The 22,281-nt window shown below is 46.0% G+C and overlaps 1 protein-coding gene across 2 annotated transcripts in view; it reads left to right on the top strand.

The window, feature by feature from the left end:
* Positions 1-2,464: 2,464 nt before the first annotated feature.
* spns2 (SPNS lysolipid transporter 2, sphingosine-1-phosphate) overlaps positions 2,465-22,281 on the top strand; it is a 57,406-nt gene continuing 37,589 nt past the window's right edge. For both annotated transcript variants that reach the window (XM_085419805.1, XM_085419806.1), the window contains exons 1-2: positions 2,465-3,107; positions 19,186-19,251. In XM_085419805.1, the coding sequence (XP_085275931.1) occupies positions 2,876-3,107; positions 19,186-19,251 (298 nt within the window). In that variant the 5' untranslated portion in view covers positions 2,465-2,875. The remainder of the gene's footprint in view (positions 3,108-19,185; positions 19,252-22,281) is intronic.

Below are 22,281 nucleotides of genomic sequence, written 5' to 3'. Positions count from 1 at the left end.
CTGACGCCAGGATTCATCCTCCCTCATCGTCTCCATAGCGATCTGACCCCACGTGCTGATTGGCGATTAACTAGTTTGATAGCTCTCACTTTCACATCAGGTAGATCAGAGAACAAAACCTAATCGTTTACAGGCGGTTCAGAAAGCAGCTTACTGGCCCGTGTCCTCTCTGGCTTTCAGTACAATGAAACTACACCTGTCAGGAACGCGCCCTCTTCTCACTGCATCACTGAGCTCTGTCCTCGTGTTAAATCAACAAACGTCTTCTTGCCCTGCGTCACAACTTTCTGCTAAAATTCCACATGTAGTCGATCATGGTGGGGACACGCTGGGATTCCTGCCTGGAAAAAGTCAGACTGATGCTGTGTACACAGTAGGATGGTGAGAAAGGCGGCACAGAAACACTATTCAGGATCATGCTGCAGGACTGGACCCCTCCCAATCATTTAGACGCAGGTACTTTTCCTTTTTAGGCAACAACTCCTCATGACCTCCTGAAGGAAGACTCATAAAGGTGTGAGCCCAGTTTTTTAGGGCACCAGCATCTTCTTCAGTGTGTCTGAAGCTGTTGTTGGAGTAACGAGCCGTCTCTATGTCTTTTGACGCCTGTGTACAGTTCCTGCTCTCACTTTAGCTTTTCTTTTCTTTGCCATTGTCTGTCGTGACGTCGGGGCACAGACGGGTACAGAAACTGCTGAAACTGACAGAACGGAGCCAGCTGCAATCTGTTCATCCTCCTTTAGGCAGACCAGATGTATGACTTCCATCGCTTTATTCTGTAACCACTTGGGATACCACACACAAACAGATCCAATGTTAATATTCATCCAGCTTCCTTCTCCATCACCCGTCCTGTTCTGAGAAGCTATTTGGGAGCAAAGAAGAGGGTTCACAAATAAACAAGACTTGTAAACAACCAGCTTGAAAGCATCATTAACTGGCTCTCACTCATAAGTATATTTCCTAATTTCTTGATGAGATGAAATGATGCAAACCTCAGAACAATCTGACTGACTGGTGTTAAATCGCTGAACTAACACCCAGTTTTACGTTGTCACTCCATTTTATGGGATTACAGATTACAGAGCCGTCATTAGCACCACGCTCCAGGTTCCTCTACTTTATCTTCCACCCACACTGCTAATACAGCCATGCTATGATTGGTGACTCGCCTGGTGCCTGAAGGCAGGGATGCAAAGTAGACAAAGCACTTAACTACTATATACAGTGAATATATATGTGCACAGGTGAGTGTGGCTTATCATCTAAAGTGCTTTCAGCAGTCAGACTAGGAAGATACCATATAAATGCCAGCGAAGAAATAAATTGCTGTTGTGGATTTCTTCATTGCAGATATGATAATCATTTATTTTCAGTGTCATCCAGGATCTGTCGAAACTTCTTGGTTTATCTTTTAAGCAAACATCTCCCAAATGTGTGCATGGCATTAAATTAATTAAAGTTAGGACGATGAGCAGCTCAGACTCAGACGGGCATGCCGGCAAATCGCTCAAAGGATATTTTAAAGATATTTTCCCTTATGTGTTATTCCTTCATTTTCAAGCTAAAAACACAGTTCTAGTCTAAGATTTGACCAAACGAGCCGGATAAGGCTCGATGACGTGCAGTGTCATGTAAAAAAGGTCAAAGACTTCCCTGAAACTCTCATTTCTCCATCCTGCCTGCCTCAGCAATGAAACTCCACCTGCACTAACCACTGATAGAAAAGGGAGAACAGTCTAATGTGTGTACAACACGGACACACGGGGGTTTCCTTCTGTGATGCTGGATTATATCTGCTGCCTGAAGTCGGGGTTTGTGGTGGGGGAAGCCCTGTAACCAGTTACCACTGAGTCTGGTGACCACTTTAAATAGAACACATGTGTCTGGACACTTGATAATTTAATTCACAGAAAATGTAATCATAACACTCACACAGTGCTCACTGTAGATTTCTGCAAAGAGAACAGATATACACAACATAGTTATAATAAAGATATGAATGATACATGAAATAATAGCTGCCTAATTCATAATCAGCATTGAAAAGCTTGGAAATGAAGTAAAAGCAGCAGTGCTTAATCATAATAGTGCATAATCTTAATCATTATCAGTCTGATCTCAAGCACAACCGCGGAATGCATTTCCTCTTTCCTTCCAGTAAGCATGCAGCTTTCCATATCTGTGGCTGTTATGTACATGAACATATCTCAAATACCTGGCAGCTAATGGCGATCGGAACTAAGTCGATCTTTTTTTGACACGTTAGAAACAAATACAAGCAAGAAACACAAAAACAAACCTGGAATATCAGTATGCGCATTTATTTTAGGACCATTGAATGCACATATAGCACACCGGGGCGGTTATGTAGAGCCCGAAATATATCTGTGCAACATTCTTCGCTGACCTACTTTTATTAGCAATAACTATTCAGTAATAATAACTGACACATTTAAATAGAAACCTGGTTTTGCTCTCTCATCCATGCGGTGAAATAAAGACATAAATAAAGACATAAAATCCTTCCCAGCTTCTCTTAGAAATAACAGAGTGTCAGGTGCGGCTCCATCGCTCGCTGCAGGTTTTCTGGGAGGTGGGGGGGCGGAGCGTAACGAGGAGATCTCCCTCCTCTTTAAAAAAAATAAAAAGTGAGGCGCGCACAGGCTGTCCGTTCGCACTGGCAGAGAAATTATGATTCCGAGAAGAGCTGCTCCTGCGCTTCAGCAATTAAGACAACACTTCCACTGCGACTGATTCCACCAGAAATCTCCGAGCCTCGCTGAGTGCGGTCCCCGTCAACTATCTCCTACTCCGTAGCCTCCCTCGCTCTCTCCTGCCTTCTTCTTCTGCGCTGGATCTTTCGTGCCAGAAAATGTGCGTGGAGAGCGATGGATGCGAGATTGAAGGCTGCAGCAGCTCGGATGAGGTGCGCACGCTGTCGGGCAGCATGAGTCCCGGACTGAAATCCAACCCGGACCTTCACCCCTGCAGACCGGGGCAGAAATTCCGCGCCGCGCTGCTGAAATGCCGCTCACCGGCCGCCGCCGCCGGGATCCTCAGTTTTGGGAACGTCCTCAATTACATGGATAGATACACCGTAGCCGGTAAGACAGCTGCCTACTCTGTTTCGTTGAAATCACAGCATGTTTTTATCATTTATCTGACAGAAAGTAGAGCGCCGGTCTGTATTTCTCTGAAGTGATTGTGCGCTAATTGTCCGTGGGCTGCTCCACTCTCGCGGAGCGACCAGCCTTACCTTAGCGGAGACGGGCGGAACAATGGGCATGCCCGAGCGCAGTGGGCTATCTGTTAAGACCACAGTGCTGTGTTTCATTGCTATAGATTGGTCCCTGCCAGCGGTGATTAAATCAAACACGCCTTCTCTGTCACTCAACAAAGACTTGACCTAAACGGCTTTTCTCCCTCCTCGCGGTCTCTAGATTATTGAGGATCGATCAATTAAGGCGATCGGCTTTCCGTCCACGGGCCGAGCCCGCCCCAACAGGCTTACGCACCGAGCGCGACGTCGCTGATGTGTCAGAGCCATTTAACAGTGCCTGGGAGACAAGCAGGGAAGAGAGTGAGTGTGTGTCACTGCGAAGCATCGCTGGTTCTTGGAGAGATTTAGTCCAGCAGCTAATAGCCCGGGTCCAGCTCGAGGTGTGAGGCCGTGATGAGGCCATGTGCTGCTAATCCTGTTAGTCTGCGTGTCCGCAGCTCCTCACTGCTCTGAGCGGAGATCCAGAGCGCGTTTCATTAAAACGCAGCGCAGATGGAAATTAAGGCCGTAGTGATGTGAAACTGATAAGGAGCTTGATAAACTGTTTGGCATATTAGACGTTAAAACAAAACGAGATATTTTAACTATGTTTTGTTAAAGCTTCTAAATAAAAGAAGTAATGATTCTGTATTTACTTTAAAGCTCGGTTTGAATGTTACATCAGACCAGGTCAACATTTCTCCTCATGCCTGCTTTATCATCATAAAGCTGAATCTTTATAGCGTGCTGCTCGCTCAGGTGGCGGCACTGAATGGGTTAAATATAATGCTGCAGCACGAGAATAGAGGGAAGTGTGCTGAATGGGAGAGAAGGCTCTTCTGTGCGTAGAAGGCTTTTCCTGGTTAAAGGGCAGCTTTCTATTGCTGCTGACTACTTGATATGGTCACACATTAACCGTCCACCTGAAAATATTTGGGACACTTAACTTTTTTTTAACCCTATCATATCTAAAGCAGCTGGCAGCCCCTGGCACAGAGAAGGAGGGGCCAATTCAAACAGGACAGTGTGTATTCAGTCATCATCCCCAAGGCTTTAGGGCCAGTCTGTCAACTGTAGAGCCACAGAGCCTTGGGCGCCTGGCCGATCATCAAGACAGGATGGTTTTAGCCGCACAGCCTACAGCCACACCAAGAATGTATTGATGCACAGTGGCATATCTAATCTTAGCATCTTGGAGCACAAGCCAGTAAGAGCACAAAGAGCTCAAGAAGCCACATCCTCATCCCCTGTCATGGGTGACTCAGCACCCCCCTCTTACAAGATGAACCTCCTTATGTTTTGTTCAGAGGAAACCTTTTAATAAGGAGCTCCGGAGCGGTCCTATCTGTCTCTGTCATTTCCATCATGATCCCATGTCGGATATTGACAGTTTTCACATGCAGAGTCGGGGAAGAAAATCCTCTGCAAAGCCGAGGATCTCAGAGCGCTTGCTGTGCAAGTGGAGGAGTGAGTGGAGAGGGATGAGGAGAAAGTGGTAATAGGGAGGAAAGGGAATGATAGTGCTAGGGAGGGGTGGTGGATGCAGCATCTTTGGCTAACTCATGCTGGAGAGAGGCTGTGTTTAGAGCATGTGGGGGGGTGGGGGGGGGGGGGGGGTCCTTTCCCATCGTTTGCCACCTGAATGCTGCCGGACAGTTTTGCATTATGCGTGGGCAACATGTGAGTCAGACCCTCACACAGAATAAGGACCATGTGGCCCGACTGATACAGCATCAGCTAATCTGCCATTTTGGTCCTCTGTCTCTCTGCTGGAGTGTGAGCGATGCTGCAGTAGCAAAAGGAGGTGGAAGCAGCGCATCTGTTGGCAGCACAGCACATGGGGGGGGATTACATAGAGCTCTGTGATGTATCTAATAATTATCACTGGAGATGCCTGTTATTGGTAACGTTTATTCGATTTTATCTTACTAAAATAAAGTGTCAGCTCCGCGAGCAAGTCCTTCTTTCCCATCATCCATCGGCTTCTTCTCCCTCCCTCTGTCTGCTTCTCTCCTGCTTCTTTTCCTCTTTCAAATCCCTTCAGTAGCAGGTACCCAAAGCTCATCCCAGCTCCCAGATCTTAGTGTCAATTAAGCAAGCACGAGCGCACTCTCACAGAGGAGCACACACACACACACACACACACACACACACACACACACACACACACACACACACACACACACACTGAATGAGAGCAGAGAGTTGTAGAGGGAGGGGCTGCTCGCTGCAGAGGCAGCGGCGTGCAGGCAGCACTGAGCCAGAGCGATGCCGTCCCCCCGACCATCATCAAAAGGTCTTTGTACCAACACTGCTGTAGCGTGCGTTTGTGTGGATCACTAAAGCATTGTCACAGACACACAGGGTGACCGTTCGAGACACCGGGCGCTATTCTGATGTGCAACAATGATGGGAAAATTGCAGGCGGCACAGCAGCAGTGTCAGAGACGCTTTCTGTTAATCACTCGTTTACGAGATCGAACCACACACACACATAAACTCTGGGTTTGACTTATCCAAGATGATTGTAAGAACCACAGACGCAGAGAGACGTCAGCGTGTCTGTTCTTTTACACGAGGTTCTGGGTTTGATAGATTTAGTGCCAATATGTTTTACACAACACTTGAATGTTTAATACCACCGCTTTGTGAGGAGGAACAGCTTGAGAACAAAGCAATTATATGAGACTCGAGCTGCTGCGCGTCGAAAGATCTCAGTGTGGGGCTGGAGTAACTGGAGAAGTGTCATACTGTCTGACTTAAATGACAGATTTCTGTGCTGCGACTGATTTTACACTAAATGTTCTGTAATGTGAGCAACCTATCCATGAACCCTTCAGCTTTTCCATCCTTTTAAGTGCTCTTGAAATGCATTTTCAGCGTTGTAATGTGGTGCGTTTGGCTAAGGATCATCAAAGCGCTGCTAACAGTTCAGATTTCTCCAATTTCCACATTTCTGTATTGTGGAATAGGCAAACGTACAGAGATCTGGTTTTTGTCAGACACACTTACGGGCCAAGATCCAAGTGCAAACAGACCCCGAGGAGAGCACGATTAAGTTTCAGTGGGTGCTGAACAGAAGAAGGGTGTGAATGACAGCCTCAGGCTCTGTGCAGCGAGTCGGGCTTTCAGGCCGATGGTTCAGACCCGACCCGATGCGCTTCCTCACAAGCCTGCTGTTGTTTCCACGACTGGCTGTGATGCAGACCGGGAAGAAACTGGGAGTGACTGGGACATTCAGTGGTGTCCTGAGGAGGCCGATCCCTCACTTCTCACAGCATCTCAGAATACCACTGTGGAGGAAAACGAGTCCCGACGATACAAGATTGGAGTGGAGGCCGGTGCAGCTGGATGAGTTACGAGGCTCTGGCTGGGTCACTGGTAGTCTGGCCTTTGGAGGCAGTCATATAACCCCCAGCCACTTATATTCCATTTGCTTTTTAGAGCACATAAGAGCTTTGAGATTTACACAGCTACTCTATTTAATTGAATTTAATTTGAGGTGGCTTTGAAACCTTAAATCCTGGTGTTGGTCCCTGTGTAGTCCCTCAGCAGACAGTCCGAGCTCCTCGACAGCTTATCATAAAGACGGGATTAGGAGTTTTTTTTTTACTAAGAATATGAGGATATGTGAGGCAGACATGCAGCACTTTAAGTTATTTGCTTGCTAATTATTTAAGCTCTGATTTGTGTTATCTGTAGCAAGCCCCCCGTGTGCACGCAAAGGCACAGTTTGCACAGTAAAGACCACAACTTAATCTGTGCAGGACAGAAGTGTCGCAGAGCCACAGATTAAGATTCAAGTCAAGCTGTCATTTCAAGACTTCAAATCAGGGTTGCATCCCATTGGACAAGTGCGAGATCTGAGCCCGGAAACCTTTGGCATTTTGCATTTAGACACAGATGACCCTTTGGTAATAATCCTCTTAAGGCCGTCTCTTTGTTAGACAGTAAAAAAGATGGAGCGATCTATCCAGTCTGACTGGCCAGGCAGATTAATTCCTGTTAGCTTTGTCCAGCCCTCCTTATTAACACCGTCCACACGGGCCCGAGGCAGCACTCTGCATTCACCACTTCACTTTAAGCAGCGACAGGAAGAATGTTTCTATTTTCAACGACCTAAACTGCTCTTTCTGCTGAAAATGCAAGAAAGAGCTCCACTTCCAGTTTTACAGAGTCTGGAAAAGAAGGGAAGTGAACACAGTGTAGGTGTCTGTGTGTGTTAGAGAGATGTGAGAAAAAATTAATATTCTTAATATCAAAGTAGATAATGATGCAACCGTGCGCATTGTCGCTGTGACGTCTTTTTAAGCCTGTAGTAGAAACATGACACAGCAGATGTTCTCAGCAGCATGAAGCGCTGCAGCAGAAAATGTCAGGATAAGGAAGCATCGCCTCACTGTGCAGTTTGTGAGCCGCGTCTCAGTTTAGCTGTCGGTTGTCTCGCCCTGCACCCTGCACTCATCTCCCTATTTTCACCCTCTGTTGTTTTATAGCATCGCATTAAAGGTCGCCCAACAATAGCAGAAGCATTAAAGAGATGGAACGGCCTCTAGTAATTTACTTTATAGGGTTGCCGCATCTTTCTCGCCACGCTTTTTCCATCTGATCTTGAGCTGTTTCGAATTAGACAGAGCTGCACTGTAACAATTCGAATCTCTTTGAAACGAGGCTTCGTCATTTCTGCACATTTTTGACTGTAAGTCAAACTCCACCACAAAACCTGGACATAGTTTATTTCACTGTTGACAGCAAAATATTGATACTGTTCTACAGATGTTCAAGTAGGCGTCTTTAACAGCTACATGACTTCCTATACCGAGTGGACTTTTCCAGACTGGTTTCCCACAGATATCCCACTAATCTTTTTTTTTGCGTCTATATCCTAGCGTGCCATTCCCTGTGCTGTGAGAAAACAGTCTGTGTGTTCTTTAGGCTCCGATTTAGCCGACGTCTGTAATAGTAACCGATGGAATTAGACAGAACTTCCTCCTCGGCCTGTGGAGGCCCTTTCATGTGGCTATTCCAGATTTTACCATCAAGTAGACAAACTTCCACCCCGTGATCCCCTGAACCCACTATTTCATGGTCTCTTTTGGGTAACTCTTTCACACCTCCTCTCCATAAAGCTGTTATTTTGGCATTAGCCCGACTCGACACCCTGCATCTGTCATCACAGCTATGAGGTCATTATGGATGTTGCATTCTGGAGAGGATATTTTTATGCAGTGTTGCCTATGTAGCAGAACCAGGGTTTAGAAATTGTGAGGGAGGTGGCATGAGGAAACGATACTGCATATGGTGAAAGGGACGGTGAATGTTGGCGCTCTAGAAACAACTGGAGGTTTTTTTTCCTCCATGCTAGAGCACTAACAGGACGGCTGTATAGACAAATAAAAGTAGTAAATTAAGCAAAAACTAAATTAACCAGTTTTCAGTTTATTAACAGGTTACTTGCTACCTGAATGTTATAGCTCTTACCAGCCTAGCATGCTAGAGAGCATTAATAGCTTCATATAGCTAATTAGCGGTAGCAATGTGTGCAGAGGGCTAATTAGCATATCTTTACACATTTTGCTAACAGGATTTCTAAACTGATATTTTTTTAACCTGTATTTGCACCAATGCTTTTTACAGCAGCACAGAAGGTGCACCTAATTAAAAAATATAATATACACTAAGTTAATGATGTATTTCAACACAAAGCTTGGCTAACAAACTAGTAGCTTCATCACCATAGATAAGCCGCAGCTAGCTAGCTTCAATATTGCATTGTGCCTCTTTTTGTAATGTAATGTAAAGCACATGTAGCTGCTGTGGTGTCACCCATTTGTTTGTAAAGTTACATTTCGAAGCCTTGAGAGTTTTCACCATCAATGGACAGGAAAATATCCAAGTGAGAGCCAGTGAATATATCCTGAATAATTCTCTTTTATGAAATTTAGAATCAGCAAAATTTACAGAAATGGTCTGAATGTTTATTCAGTCTGACCTAAAATGACTGTGAACCATAAACTCATCAGCAAAGTGTTTACTCTGGTTAAGTCCCAGGGTCCTTTTCCCATACGTTTATATCACTGGAAATGTTTTTGCAACCACATTTATCGTGCACGATGGCTGTGAAAATGAATGCAGTTTTATTCCACTTTCACATTTTGTCTGCAATAACTATAGTGGTTGTAGCATGTTGAATTTTTGTTTTTCTGCCTTTTGGCCTTTATTATACAGTGAAAAGCAGAAAGAACAGAGCAAAGTGGGAAGAAGGTGGGGAGAACAGGGTGCAGGAAATGGTGTGGGGTCAAGCTGTCGCAGCTCTTATAACGGGCTTAGTTTAGTTGGTACGACTGCAGACCAACGTAATCACTGACCGGAGGAACCCTTGTGTCCGATTGACTGCGAGTGTCACAAAGACGGAAACTGACCAATCTTTAACTTCGGCGTGACTTAGACTTGCTGAGATTGTAATTTTTCTAATAAAGGTGCCGCTTAACGTCACAACTGGAAAACAATTGCTGATCGCTAATTTGAGAAACGTTTATTAATGACGGTCTGGACTAACTCTGCTGCCACGAGTTCAACGCGTACAATGTTTTTAATAGGATCAACAATCTGGGGGACGATTTTACATACAGTTCATTTTTATCTCGACTTATCTTCAAACTTACAGTAGTTTGATGAGTCCACTGGTGAAAGCCAACAGTGCTTGCTGAAGTCTTCATGTAACCTCTGACATGTGAATCCAAGCTGTAGCCTGATGATTGCTGACCTCCCCTTTGTGTTTGTGGACACAGGGACCAAGAGGAGGTGGTTTCTTTGGTGTAAAGGGTTTGCTTTACGATTACAGCCCTGAGATAAACACATCATCTGCTACGTTCAGGGTTTTTTAGGAGGGAAAGAAAAAAATAAGACACCATGAGCAGAAATGTGAGCTTTCTCCCAGTTTGTGTTGCACTGTTTCCCAGCACTGAACCTCAGAGTTTAGATTGTGCCCCTCCTTTCCTGTGTCATTATCTGAGGAGATAGGAGTGTTTACCTGATGAAATGCTGAAATTTGTCTTCGTGCGCAGATGGACGGATTACAGGAAGGAGGGAGGAAAGATATGAGATGGGTTGCGTACTTATTTGAGATGCTGTCAGAAAACAGTTCGTCCCTGTATGAATTGCTTTCCTCACCCCGTGCATTCCCCGTCTCGGGAATAGCAGGCTTACGGTCGAGCTGCTGAAATTCAAATGTTTAATACATAAAAATACAAAAAAACACACAGAACCAATGTTTTTTTTGAAAGTTCGTCAGATGACCGACCTTTTCACCGCTAGCTTCACGTTTCCCTTTCCTTCAGAAATAACAGCACGAAGGGAGAGAAACACAGCAGCACAAACCAAGCAAAGTGTTTGTGTTGTGAAGGTCATATTCAACCGTTCCCCTGGGATCGGTGCTTTGGCTGAGGCCGGCGAAACATGCAGTGAAGGAATGGAAATAGAAGTCATCGCAGTCCGTTTGGTGTCACTGGAAAATGACGCTCACAGATGATGGGCATTGATCAACAGAACAAAAGGAATCTGTTAGAAGTGATGAAACTGCGCCGTGACACGCCGACATTGGATTTTCTCTCACACATTAACATGTTGCTGTTCAGACAACTGGAGTCTAATATTGACCTGCTCGCTGTGAAAGCAGACCTACAGTAATATTAGCTCGTAGCTCCTGGAAGCTCCCACAGCTGCTACGACTTTGACTGTTTATTTAGCAGCACATTTAAAAAAGGCTTCTTTCATGAACATGAGACTAAATGGTAAAAGCATTATGCAGTTTTTAGCACGTCGTGTGTGTGTGTTGCCTCACATGTTTTTTGTTTTGTGGATATGTGTCATGTGTCAGGCCTGGATGAGATTGCAGCAGATTTTTCATTACTGCGTTTATGGGGGGAACTGTTCTGGAATAAGGGTGCTCACCTCTGTCAAAGTTTGAGATGTTTCCGTTGATTCCCGGGGTCAGAGGTGGGCTCGCTAACAGCGCCGAGTGTTTCTTTTCTACATTAGGATCAAGTTCCTTTGAGTTTTGAGCTCCAAGACAACAAAACATACGCGCACATGCAGATATTAACGTGAACATCGGGCCATCGTCACGTTGTTCCCTATTCGGCTCTGAAAGCTTCTGAGGACACTGGGTGACGAGACAATGACAGGTTTAGATGTTTGACTCTGGAGTGGTTGGTTACAGCTCGCTGGCCTGGTTGGAGTACGACAGCATCCTTTTGTTCTCTGGGTAAATGTTTAGCGGTCCACTTATCCTGTCCACATCACACCTCTTAAAAATGTTGAATTCGTGTATTTCTGTCTTGCTAAGAGCAGGTCGTTGTGACATAAATGCAGTGGAGCTTTCTTTTAAACAAGAAGGTTTAGTTTTGAAAAGGCTGTTCCAGGAGCTTGTTAATGAAAGTAGCTGCACTGCAAAGCTTTACGTGCATATTTCTTAGTATAGTTTATTGACAGGTAACTGTGCATGGCCCGAGGCTGCTGTGCGGTAGGTATGTGGGCTGTTCTTTAACGAAACAGGCCTGGTATGTGGATGTAGTTTGAAAGGAACGGGTTCCTTGAGGTGTTTTCCCACGCCGAGAAGAATTCAGACTCACCTTGTGTTTGACAAATTAGGCAGAAAGTTCAGCTTTGTCATATTCTTAATTTACTGACATGAATATTGTCAAAATACAGTCCACTGGAAACCAGCAAGCAAGATTCAAAGACATGTTTGGGTTTCTGTCAGGGTGTGAAACAGCAGAGGACATAATGAAAGATGGATGCCACGTTCTCACCTAAACTGGGACGAGTTGATGAGTTGCTGTGTGACACTGGTAGGATTGGTTTGGAGTGGTGGGTGCAGAGAGGCAGAGAGGTCGCCTCGACCGAGTCGCAGTAAAAAGGCTGTTGTGTGTCTGATTGGTTTTCCCTCTGGGAGTTAATGAGATGTTGGGAATTCAGCCGGAGGCGCTGTAGCATCACTGAGAGTGCAGCACGTTACCGTAAAGCACATTCTCATTGAAGTGGGCGAGAGTGGCACACCTGTTAGCTTTAGCCCAAATGGAGCAGTTATCTGACTGATGTTGGGCAGAAACTCCAAAGCTTCCTGTTTCATCAGTCATACTGAACCTCAGCTGAGCGGCCGTGAAACTAAACTGCATGTCGTAGATATGATGCATCTGAGCGAGAAACCTGAGATCCATTTAGTCGTCATTACTGCTGATGAGAGGTTTCTACTGAAATAAGAGTCTGTACTTTGGATTTATTCCTCTCACTTTCAGGGCAGCGTACTCATTTTCAACACAAATGTGATCTTTTGTTAAATCACCGCTCACTTTAAATTGATTGATTTATTACAGATTTTTACCAGCCTGCTAAAAAATCATGACAGCCTTTTTGTTTCTGAATTAAATCCCAAATGGTGCTTTGAGTGTCACACATATGGGATCAGCTGTGCCGGGCTGGCCCTTAATTCTCCATTTTGTGAAGCTGAGCGCTGTGATCACTGAGAGAAGATAGCCACGCTGCGCTGATCTGATGCTAAATGGAGCTGAAAATACAAAATTTAGCCAGTTTTCTTCTCTTCTAGCTGTAGGTCACTTTGGAGTGGACCCACTGCTTAAGAAATAAAAGCAGCCAGCCCACAGTCATCTGATTGTTATGCGCCAGCGCTCACTCTGGGGTTAAACAAAGGGAGAGTCAGAATAAGCAGATGACTCAAATGACTCTCTTCTTCTGTTCTTTAAGTATTGATATCAGGATCATTTTAGAGGTTGTGTTTCACGTTCCAGTAATTAAAAACGCTTTGTGTAAAAGGACGTCATGAAGTAAGCCTCTGCAACAAAGACAGACAGAGACCAGAAGAGAAGGCCGCAGAGTAAAAATGAAATCTCATTAAAAACACTGCACAACGATTTTAATCCAAACTCCTCACTGTTATGTAAAGCAGTGGGGTTACTGACAGGACACATGTGCTTATGCACACGCTGAGGCTCACAGATGTGCAGGCTAATGCTAAAAGAACAATGCACCTTTGGGTGTTTTGCTACTGTTTCATAAAGTGCATTCACATAACCACACATTTGCATAACAGAGTAAACCCAGCAGGTAAAAGGGGCGTGTGCTGTTTGGGATTCACTTCTTTAGTTGTTGAAGGAATGGCAAAGCTTTGTCGATATGATGTCAGCAGCCTGACATGCGGTATGTAGCGCTGCTTGGTGAATATTAGCTTTTCCTGCTTCTAAACCTGCTGGCATTATTGTATAAATTCTTGTAAAGGGGATTTGCTTGTTCCACTTCTGTGTGTGAATATTGAAGACAGCTTCCGATTTTGCTGTGTAGACACATGGAAAGTTGGAGGCAAGGACATCAGACCCAAACATGAACTCAGGACCATGATTAAGGGAAGATGGAGGGTTGCAAAGCTGCTTGCAGACCCACATCTTGCTTGAAGTACTGGTATACTCAGGACCTTCGTGGGGTTCTCTATAAATTCAGCCTCCAGATGTTTCCTGTGCATCTCACTGCTTTTGCTGTCAAATCCAACACAGTCTGGGCTCTATTAATGATCTCAGGCCAGCGTTGCTCCTCAAATATCCACATAGATCCCTGTTCAAGGCTCAGCTGCTGCCCAGTATTCCTGAGAGAGCGCTGGTGCAGCTCATGGAGGTCCCCCGGCAGTCTTACAGTCTCATTTAATCTCAAATACCTCTGCTTCGCTTCACTGCATCTCTTCCCAATACAACAAATGCATCATCTCATACAAACAAGTGGTCTGGCCTCTGGATGTATTATTGATGAGCTATATGTTTATCCTGCTTCCCTGATGCTTCGCTGTGCGTCCTCTCCACTGCCATCAAATATTTAGCACGTACCGGCTGGGACTAATGCACCGCAACCCTTCAGCTGAATTCAAGCTTTTGATTAGTGACGGAAAATTCGGAGGAAAAAAATCTTTATTAATCAAAGTGGTAAAGCTGGCGAGCCTGCAGGAGTTTAATTTGATTTCCCCCAGTTTGGCCCCAGTTTGGCTGGCACAGAGTGAAAGCTGTCTCGGATGTGACAGTGGAAGGAGGTCTGTTCATCTTTGTGCAAACATTCATCATTAAAAAATTATATGTTTGATTTTCGTCATGTGTGTATGACAAGGATTCAGAGGTTATCGTGCTGTGAGGGGAAAATGATGTGAATTATGGCAGCTCTTACAGTGTACAATGGTAGCATCAGCTGCGTTATCTCCTTCACTTATGAAAAGATAAAGTGTAGAATCATTTCATGACGATCAGCTGCTAGCGTGGCAGGAAACGTCGACACTCTTTGACGTTTCCTTCTTTGTCTCAGTGAACGATTAGGCTGCGTACGCTGTCTTTGTGAACACACTGCATCCACAGAGCCATTTCATTACGCACAGTGTGCATTAATTGCATTTAGTGTACATGTAGCTGTGTTCTGTATTGGACTTTTGCTGGTGCACTGCCACAACCAGTAATCAGTGGAATAGAAATGAGCAGCAGGATGTAAATTTCACTGCCATCATCACATTGGTGGTGTAAACACTGCTCCATACAGACACTGCTCATCAAAATCCGACTTTCTCGCACAGCGTGCAGCACATGTGACTTTGGTTTACATTTCGTGCTCGACTTGCTGCCGCGGGAAGCGCGAGTGTGTAGCGTGCACTCGCACACTCTCTGTCGATTTTATTGGGGAATCCTCTGAAGCTTCCCGTGCAGCTCTATAGACGGTTTCCCAGACATCTGCATCACGTTTCCTCTCTGTGTGGCAGGCAAAGGAAGTGGAATGGAAAAACTGCTCCCCCGCCCAGTGCGGCCACATGGCGAGGGAGGAGAGCAGTCGGTCAGGAGCCCGCCGGCCACAGTCGGGCATATTTGTGGTCAGCTTTCTCCTCTGCAGCAGTCTGAGCCGCTCTGCATCTTGGCCTACCTCTGCGCTCTGCTGCTGTCTCCCAGGCTGTTTCTTCTGAGTCTCTCTGTCTCACACGCTCAAATCCAACATTTGGTTACAAGAGGAGCCAGAAAACAGACATTTTGTCCTCACTCGTCGCTGTTCTCCTTCCCAGACTATTTATACTGATGGGGGGGGGGGTGACACATGAAAAGGAATCACCCTCTTTGCAGGAACGCAGTAGAAGGATGGGCCACATCAGCAGAGCGGTTCACACGCCGGCCACAGTCAACGACTTCCATCCACTGGCTCCTTCTCACTCAGGCTTACTCACAGTGAAACCAGGGGAAAGGGGAACACACACATTTATAATAAACAAAGGAAACATATGCTTTACCAACCAACCCAGTCCTGACTGATCTGATGTAGCCGCCATCTTTCTCTGCTCCTTATAACTCTGAGTTTCCCTCTCTGCTGTTAAATTGGACTCTCGGCCTAGTTTCTCTGACCATAAATAGAAGCAGGAGGGCTGCAGGTCTACAACTCTCTGTAGGGTATGAAGTAAATTTGTGTATGGCTGTGCTGGGTGTGGTGTGTGTCGGTGTGGGTGTGTGCTTCACTTAAGGTGTATTTGTGAGTGTGTGGTGGTCCCAGCGGAGAGGTGCTGGCAGTCTGCGTCACTGCACAAGAGCTGGCTGGCTTTGCAAAAACAACATGCCGTATACTCATTTAAACACTCGTTATTGGCGCTGCGGGCTCGCCTCCGCTTTAAAAAACAAACTGATGCATTATCAATATGTTCTCTTGGATTCGTGATGATTTGTGATGCTTATTTTCCTCGACGTAGAAATTCTGGTCCTTCCTGTACGCTAACGATCTTCTGGTGTCCTTAAAAAGACTGGAAGAAAACTTCTTTTCACATCGGAGCGATCATTCACCATTCATGGCTTTGAATGCCCCATTTGTGGAACGTTAACGTTCTACCAATTTGAGTCATTTCTTCTCGAGCTGAAAAAAGTGTCCATAAAGGCAGACTTTATGAGTGTCAGCCGCACACTGTAGCCGACTCTGTGTCAGCTTTAACTGCGCCGTGCAGCCAAATACAGTTCAGCATCAAAAACAGACTCATAAATGTGGTTCTGGATTATCATGAAACAGGTCAGACTTTCTGCTTTCTGTTTGATACACTTTCTGTTTTCGTTTAAAGCTGAACAAAGCACACTTAAAGGAGTGTGCAGTATAGAAGGAAGGGAGTGTCTTGCCTGGTAGCCGTGAATGTGCATTGCTGCGTAAGTGCTGTTACCTTAAATGATGGACGCCTGGAATGCCCACATTCCTCGGATGTTTCTCCTTCAGTCTTCAGACGCCGATCAGCGCCTCTGTAGGGGTTCATCTGCAAGACACTGGCAACGGCAGCAGCGATGTCATAAGAAATACGTCGTTACATAAGGATGAAGATGCAACGAGGATCAGTTTTGCAAGAAAAAGAAAAAGTAGGTTGGACACTGGAAGCCAAGTTCCTTTGAGGTATCTTGACCTTTATCTCGTTGAGCCGCCGTACAGCATTGCCATGGCAACTAAACTGGGTGCTGCCAGCTCGGGCGAGGGTTGTAATTCCTCAGCATCAGCCCCATCCCCGAGTGCCTCGGTGTTTTAGTCTGCACAAGCAGAGCTCGCACAGCAAAGACTCACGGTTGAGTAAGAAATACTAAGACCGATAAAAATGAAATGTTTCGGGAGTGCAGAAAAGGACAGAGTTTGATTGGCTCCGTGGAAGAGAGGAGATACCCGCTGCACAAACACAGAGCTCCCGGCTGTCTGTAATCCCTCACAGTTTAGCAGTTCATTACACAGCTCATTGCACTTGCATCTCACACTCTTGCTTTAATCTGACTTCCACCTTGTATCTGAATGCAGGATGCTGAGTGTATCAAATGAACTTCTCAGGCTTTTCATACGTTTTGAATGCGGAGCTCGACTTTATGACACATTCTCAGCTCTGTTAATCTGAAATAGCTTTTAGCTAACTCTACCTTCATTAATTGTGTGGCAATTGTGTGGTAAGTGTAGACGGGTGTGGCTCTGACTATCGCAGTCTCTGTCCAGGAGGGACGCTCCACCATCTGCTGTAGGAATCCCCCTCCCAGCAGGCTTTGTGTATATGTGTGAGTGTGTGTGTGTGTATGTGTGCACATCTTTGGGGCTAATTACAGTGCAGCTGCAGTTGTACAGTACACTGTTGAACAATTTTGTCGCTGTTTGACAGGCTTGGCAGGAGGCAGATTTGACCCATCTGCTGAGGGCATGTAAGACAACACAGTGTTTTTGTTTCTGCTTTTATTTTAGTTTGAATTTGGGGGATAATGAGAATTTGTCTCAACTGTTGGTTTCACTGAAACCAGGTGATAAGCAGCATATCAGCAGCTTGAAGTCAGGTGATTATGAAAGAGAAAGAATTTAAAAAGCTGTGTGTGTGTGTGTGTGTGTGTGTGTGTGTGTCTGTGTGTGTGTGTGTGTGTCTGTGTGTGTGTGTCTGTGTGTGTGTGTGTGTCTGTGTGTGTGTGTGTGTGTCTGTGTGTGTGTGTGTGTCTGTGTGTGTGTGTGTGTGTGTGTGTCTGTGTGTGTGTGAGTGTGCTAACAGGAATGCTTCCTGCAGTGTGAGAGTGCACGCAGGTGGTTTGACTCAGCTGAGAGGAATCTGATGTTTGCTTGCAGTCACGGTCCACCTGCACCTGCCCCTGCGTCGCACCACCTTTGCAACCTGCGCTCTTTCTTTGTTGACAAACAGAGTCAGTGGCGGCGCAGAGGATAGCCACAGAATCAGCTACGTCCATGTGCTGTTTTTGCCTGCTTGGCTCGATCGTACTCATTATCCTCCAGAGTGAAGCGAGAGGCGGCTGGATATTATAAAGCGGCCGTTTCTGAGCGTTACAAAAGCCCGTACAGAGGTCAGGCTCTGCTAGGTGATACTGGGCTCACACGCGGGCAGCACACAGATCAGAGGGAGCCAGCTTCTTAAAATGTGAGTCATGCTGCTGTTGCATTTTCATGAGCCGTGTTGCAATCCCCAGGACCGGCCCGCCAGCCTCACAGAGTCAGCCAGCACCACCAAGCACATCACGTTTCGTCTGGACTGCAGAGATGTTCTTTTATTCTCGGTTAGAAATGATGACTTTAAAGCTGTTGTTCTCAGGACGAGCAGAATCATTTGTGCTTTCTTGTTTACCAGTGCTTAAAATTACACAGTAGACATAAAGGCATTTCTTTTAATCTAATTTATCACCATCTGACCTTCTTCATCTTGATCCTTTGATGTTTACGATGTGTTTAAAACTTTATGGGATTTCTTCTATGTCGGGCACAGAGCACCAACAAGTCAGACAACTGTGATGAGCAGGTATTCAGCTGTGCGCGTGCATTCCTTGTCCCGTGATTGGCCAAAAAGCAGATGCCTTTCACCTTATTAAGGCATCGGTGCGACGTACAGTATGCTGATGACTCTTGGGTTACAGTAATGGGATTGAAAGAACTTCAGAGAACTTGTGGTTTCTCACAGTGGAATCATGTTATTGCCGTACGCACAGCGACTCACGTTTGCATCGTGTGGCAAAACCAGAATCAGCTGCAGTCATTGTGTCGGAGCTGTGCGCTGTACGAGCCAGTGACAAGTTAACGCTGGAGAGTGTGTTTGTGTGTTTGCAAGCGATTGTGTTATTTAACACCAGATATTGCTCATATATAGCACCCTGTGGGACAGTGTTTGAGCCGAAGGTTAGCACTGTGTGGCAGCCAAACGAGCGTTATCAGTCTCATTCTGTTGCTCTTCGAGGAAGCGAGGTGAATGACGACCTCTAACTACGATCTAAGCATCGTGTCCAAGCCACAAAAGGCTTTTGTAAATCCAGAATGGACTTGTCTGTGAGTCGGAGCTCAGCGTTTCAGGACCTGTGATTAGGGCTCTTATTGTACCTCCAAACCACATTCATGTTTTTCTTTTGCAGGTGTTGTGCTCGACATTCAGCGGAATTACGACGTGTCAGACAGCAGAATCGGCTTGCTGCAAACAGGTAAGCATCCTTTAATCTCATAATTACACGCGTGAAAAGAGTTCTCTCTCTCTGCGGCGACTGTGATTACTGTGTAACTCTGATCTTATTTAAAACGAATGGTCCAACCAAAGGCAGAGGCTCTTACTCCAATCTGTCACTCGAGCTCAGCCTCTGACAGCGGCAGTGTCAGCCTCCCTTTTCTCTTCTCACACATGAGCAGCAAACCGGATTATTGACAGCACATTTACAGCAGTAAAGCTGCGTATTATGGAGGTAATTTACATAATCAACCCACTAATGGTTTTGTTCCTCTGCGTCTCTGTGCATCATCTGTGTGGGCAAGACAATCCAAGGAAATAGAATATCAGAAGGGCACACCTCCTGGAGTTTGTGATGGTTCAAAGTTACTGAAGCTGTTTACATTTTTCCACAGCAACACTGTATGACAAGCTGTGGCAGCAGCAAAGCAGCAGGCCAATAAAAAAGGGAATACAGTCAGGAGCCAGGCAGGCTTCTCCCCTGAGAGCACCCACAGAGTGTGACTCCTGCTCAGGGCAGGGCTTCCTGCTCCACACAGAGACTCACTGAATTCACCTTTTACAGAGAGATACTTTGCAAAGCCCTCTTATTGGAGGACAGGACCCCGTCTTGTCTCTGTGTGCTCTCAGACCCATTCAGACACCAACAGACTAACAAAGTGCCTTTGAGCTCAAGCAGACAGGACTGAGTGTGAGGGGCGGTAGAAAACAGCCCAGTGTTTTTAGGGTCGCGGTACGTGAAGGACAAAAATATCTCGAAGGAAAAAGAAATCTGTGTGACTCTTTTAGAGCTTTTTTAAGCTCAGCACATCACTTTACGATCTCATTTCAACCCAAACTGAGCCTCGTTTTTATTTTCTGTCAGCAAGTTTCTCCACATTATGTATTTGATCGTTTGTGTCTCGATGCTTGTTCTTTGGGTATTTTTCTCTACATATTTATTACTGTCAGAATCAGGAAGCCTTAGAAACATACGAGGGGAAGAACCGGACATTTTTTCGATCAGCAGGATTTCGTCCCATTTGAAAAACTGCATGTTTGTATGAACGCTTAACAAGAAACAGGAAACTGTGAAGGGCTTTGACTCTTAACTCTGCTTGTATTGGCTCACTGTGTGGATTATGCACACAGCCACACTGGCACAAACTCACACACACTTAAATAAACAGAGTATGCAAGTCTTCTAGTTGCATGCACAACTGATTTGCCCGCTGCACCGTCTTCAGTCTTTGAGAGGAACCCAGTCGGGCGCATGGCGAGGCTTCTGCGTGTTTGCTTTGTACGGTCATGGTTCTGACTCCGCTCGGCCCTTGATCCCCAAGGAACCGGTTTCTGACACGGACCTGGGGAATGGCGGGTGTCTGCGTGCAGACAAGGAGCCTAGGTGTGAAGAAGAGGCTTGGAGGATACGACATAATCGGGATGCTAGAAGGGAGGATCTTTACCTCAGCAGATACACATCACTAGCTCCATCCGTCTGCAGTGGGGTTGCATTTTGACATCACAGGTTCATGACATCCATCTTCCACACAACCTCATGGAGTCAGTGGTTTAAGGTCCCCGGTTACTTTTCAGACATGAAGGTGACTTTACTATACAAATAAAGTTATTCTGATTATCGTGTTCATGGAAAGGAGAGCACGTCTGAAAGGAGTGTCAGTGTGTCTGTGTGTGTTTTATGGTTTGTCCCTTCCAGCGTCCCCCACCACCAGCCTCCTTCTCCGAGGGAACAGTTCCCACCTCTGTGAGCACCTGCAGGCCTGCTCTGTCCGCTCTCCTTCCTGCAGGCTTCGGTGCACCTGGGAATGCAAACTGCCAGTGTAGGTGTTTTATAGGAAGTGGGTGTATGCTCAGGCTTTCTCTCGCTCTGTGCTGCCAGGTCACCCTCAAACATTACAAAACATAACAGCGACCACACACTGCAGGGTCCAAGGCACACAATAGCACTGAGTCAGAATCACTTTTTGAATTTGAGAAACGACTCTTTGTTTTGGCTCTTAATAAGAACTACTGGAAGGGAAAATTCCCTATATCCAGACGGTCTTTTGGCTTTAGGAAACACTAGGCTGAGCACTAGAGGAGGCTTTTAAACCTGCTGCTGTGTTTCATGGTGTTACAACAACTTAACTCTTACCCCGCCCTACCCTCTACTACACGGGTGTCCAACTGCAGGCCTCGAGGGCCGGTGTCCTGCAGGTTTTAGATGTGTCCTTGATCCAACACAGCTGATTTAAATGGCTAAACGACCTCCTCAACGTGTCTTGAAGTTCTCCAGAGGCCTGGTAATGAACCAATCATTTGATTCAGGTGTGCTGACCCAGGGTGAGATCTAAAACCTGCAGGACACCGGCCCTCGAGGCCTGGAGTTGGACACCCCTGCTCTACTAGGACTAACCCACGAAGCCCTTTTGTGAACCGAGTGCTTTCGGTCCAGTTATTTTGTTCTGCTTATAGAACAAAATAACTGGTTGTGGATCAGAGGTTAAATGAGGAGGGTCTCCACTGGAAGAGCCTGGAAGCCATTGTAACGGTCATCTACCTGCATCTTTATTGACATGTGCTGAGCTGTCAAAGCTCACGATGAAGCCTGCAGGGGAGGTCGTCTGTATCCTTTGGCAACATTAGTGCTTTCAAAATAACATAAGGTGACACGAGGTATGTGCTCATTTCTGTCATGCACGTGAGCGTGCACGCAAGCCTGAGGAGCTGAGGTCTCGGCTCTCGTCGTAACAGGATGAAGTGTCTGTCATGCTAGCGTAAAGGCGTGCCGTTTGAGCCTGAAGCTCCTCCCCCGTCCATCAGCGTGATGAGATGTCTCCTGAACACAGCGGGCCTGTCAGGGCGCAGGGACGTGGATGTGACAGGCCCTCGAGCAGCGAGTGACCCTCACACACATCTGTGAACAGGACCCTTCCCAAGGGTGTGGAGGGACGGGAGGTTAATGGAAGAGTGTAAGGGGAGCGGGGGTTCACCTGGATGGAATTACCTTTGGTGACGGGGAGTTTCAAAC

This window comes from Rhamphochromis longiceps, linkage group LG10 (genome assembly GCF_057381845.1).
Source record: "Rhamphochromis longiceps isolate RC_006_pf linkage group LG10, R_longiceps_female_GT1.1, whole genome shotgun sequence".
Classification (NCBI taxonomy): Eukaryota; Metazoa; Chordata; class Actinopteri; order Cichliformes; family Cichlidae; genus Rhamphochromis; species Rhamphochromis longiceps.
This window is presented reverse-complemented; position numbering and strand designations above follow the sequence as displayed.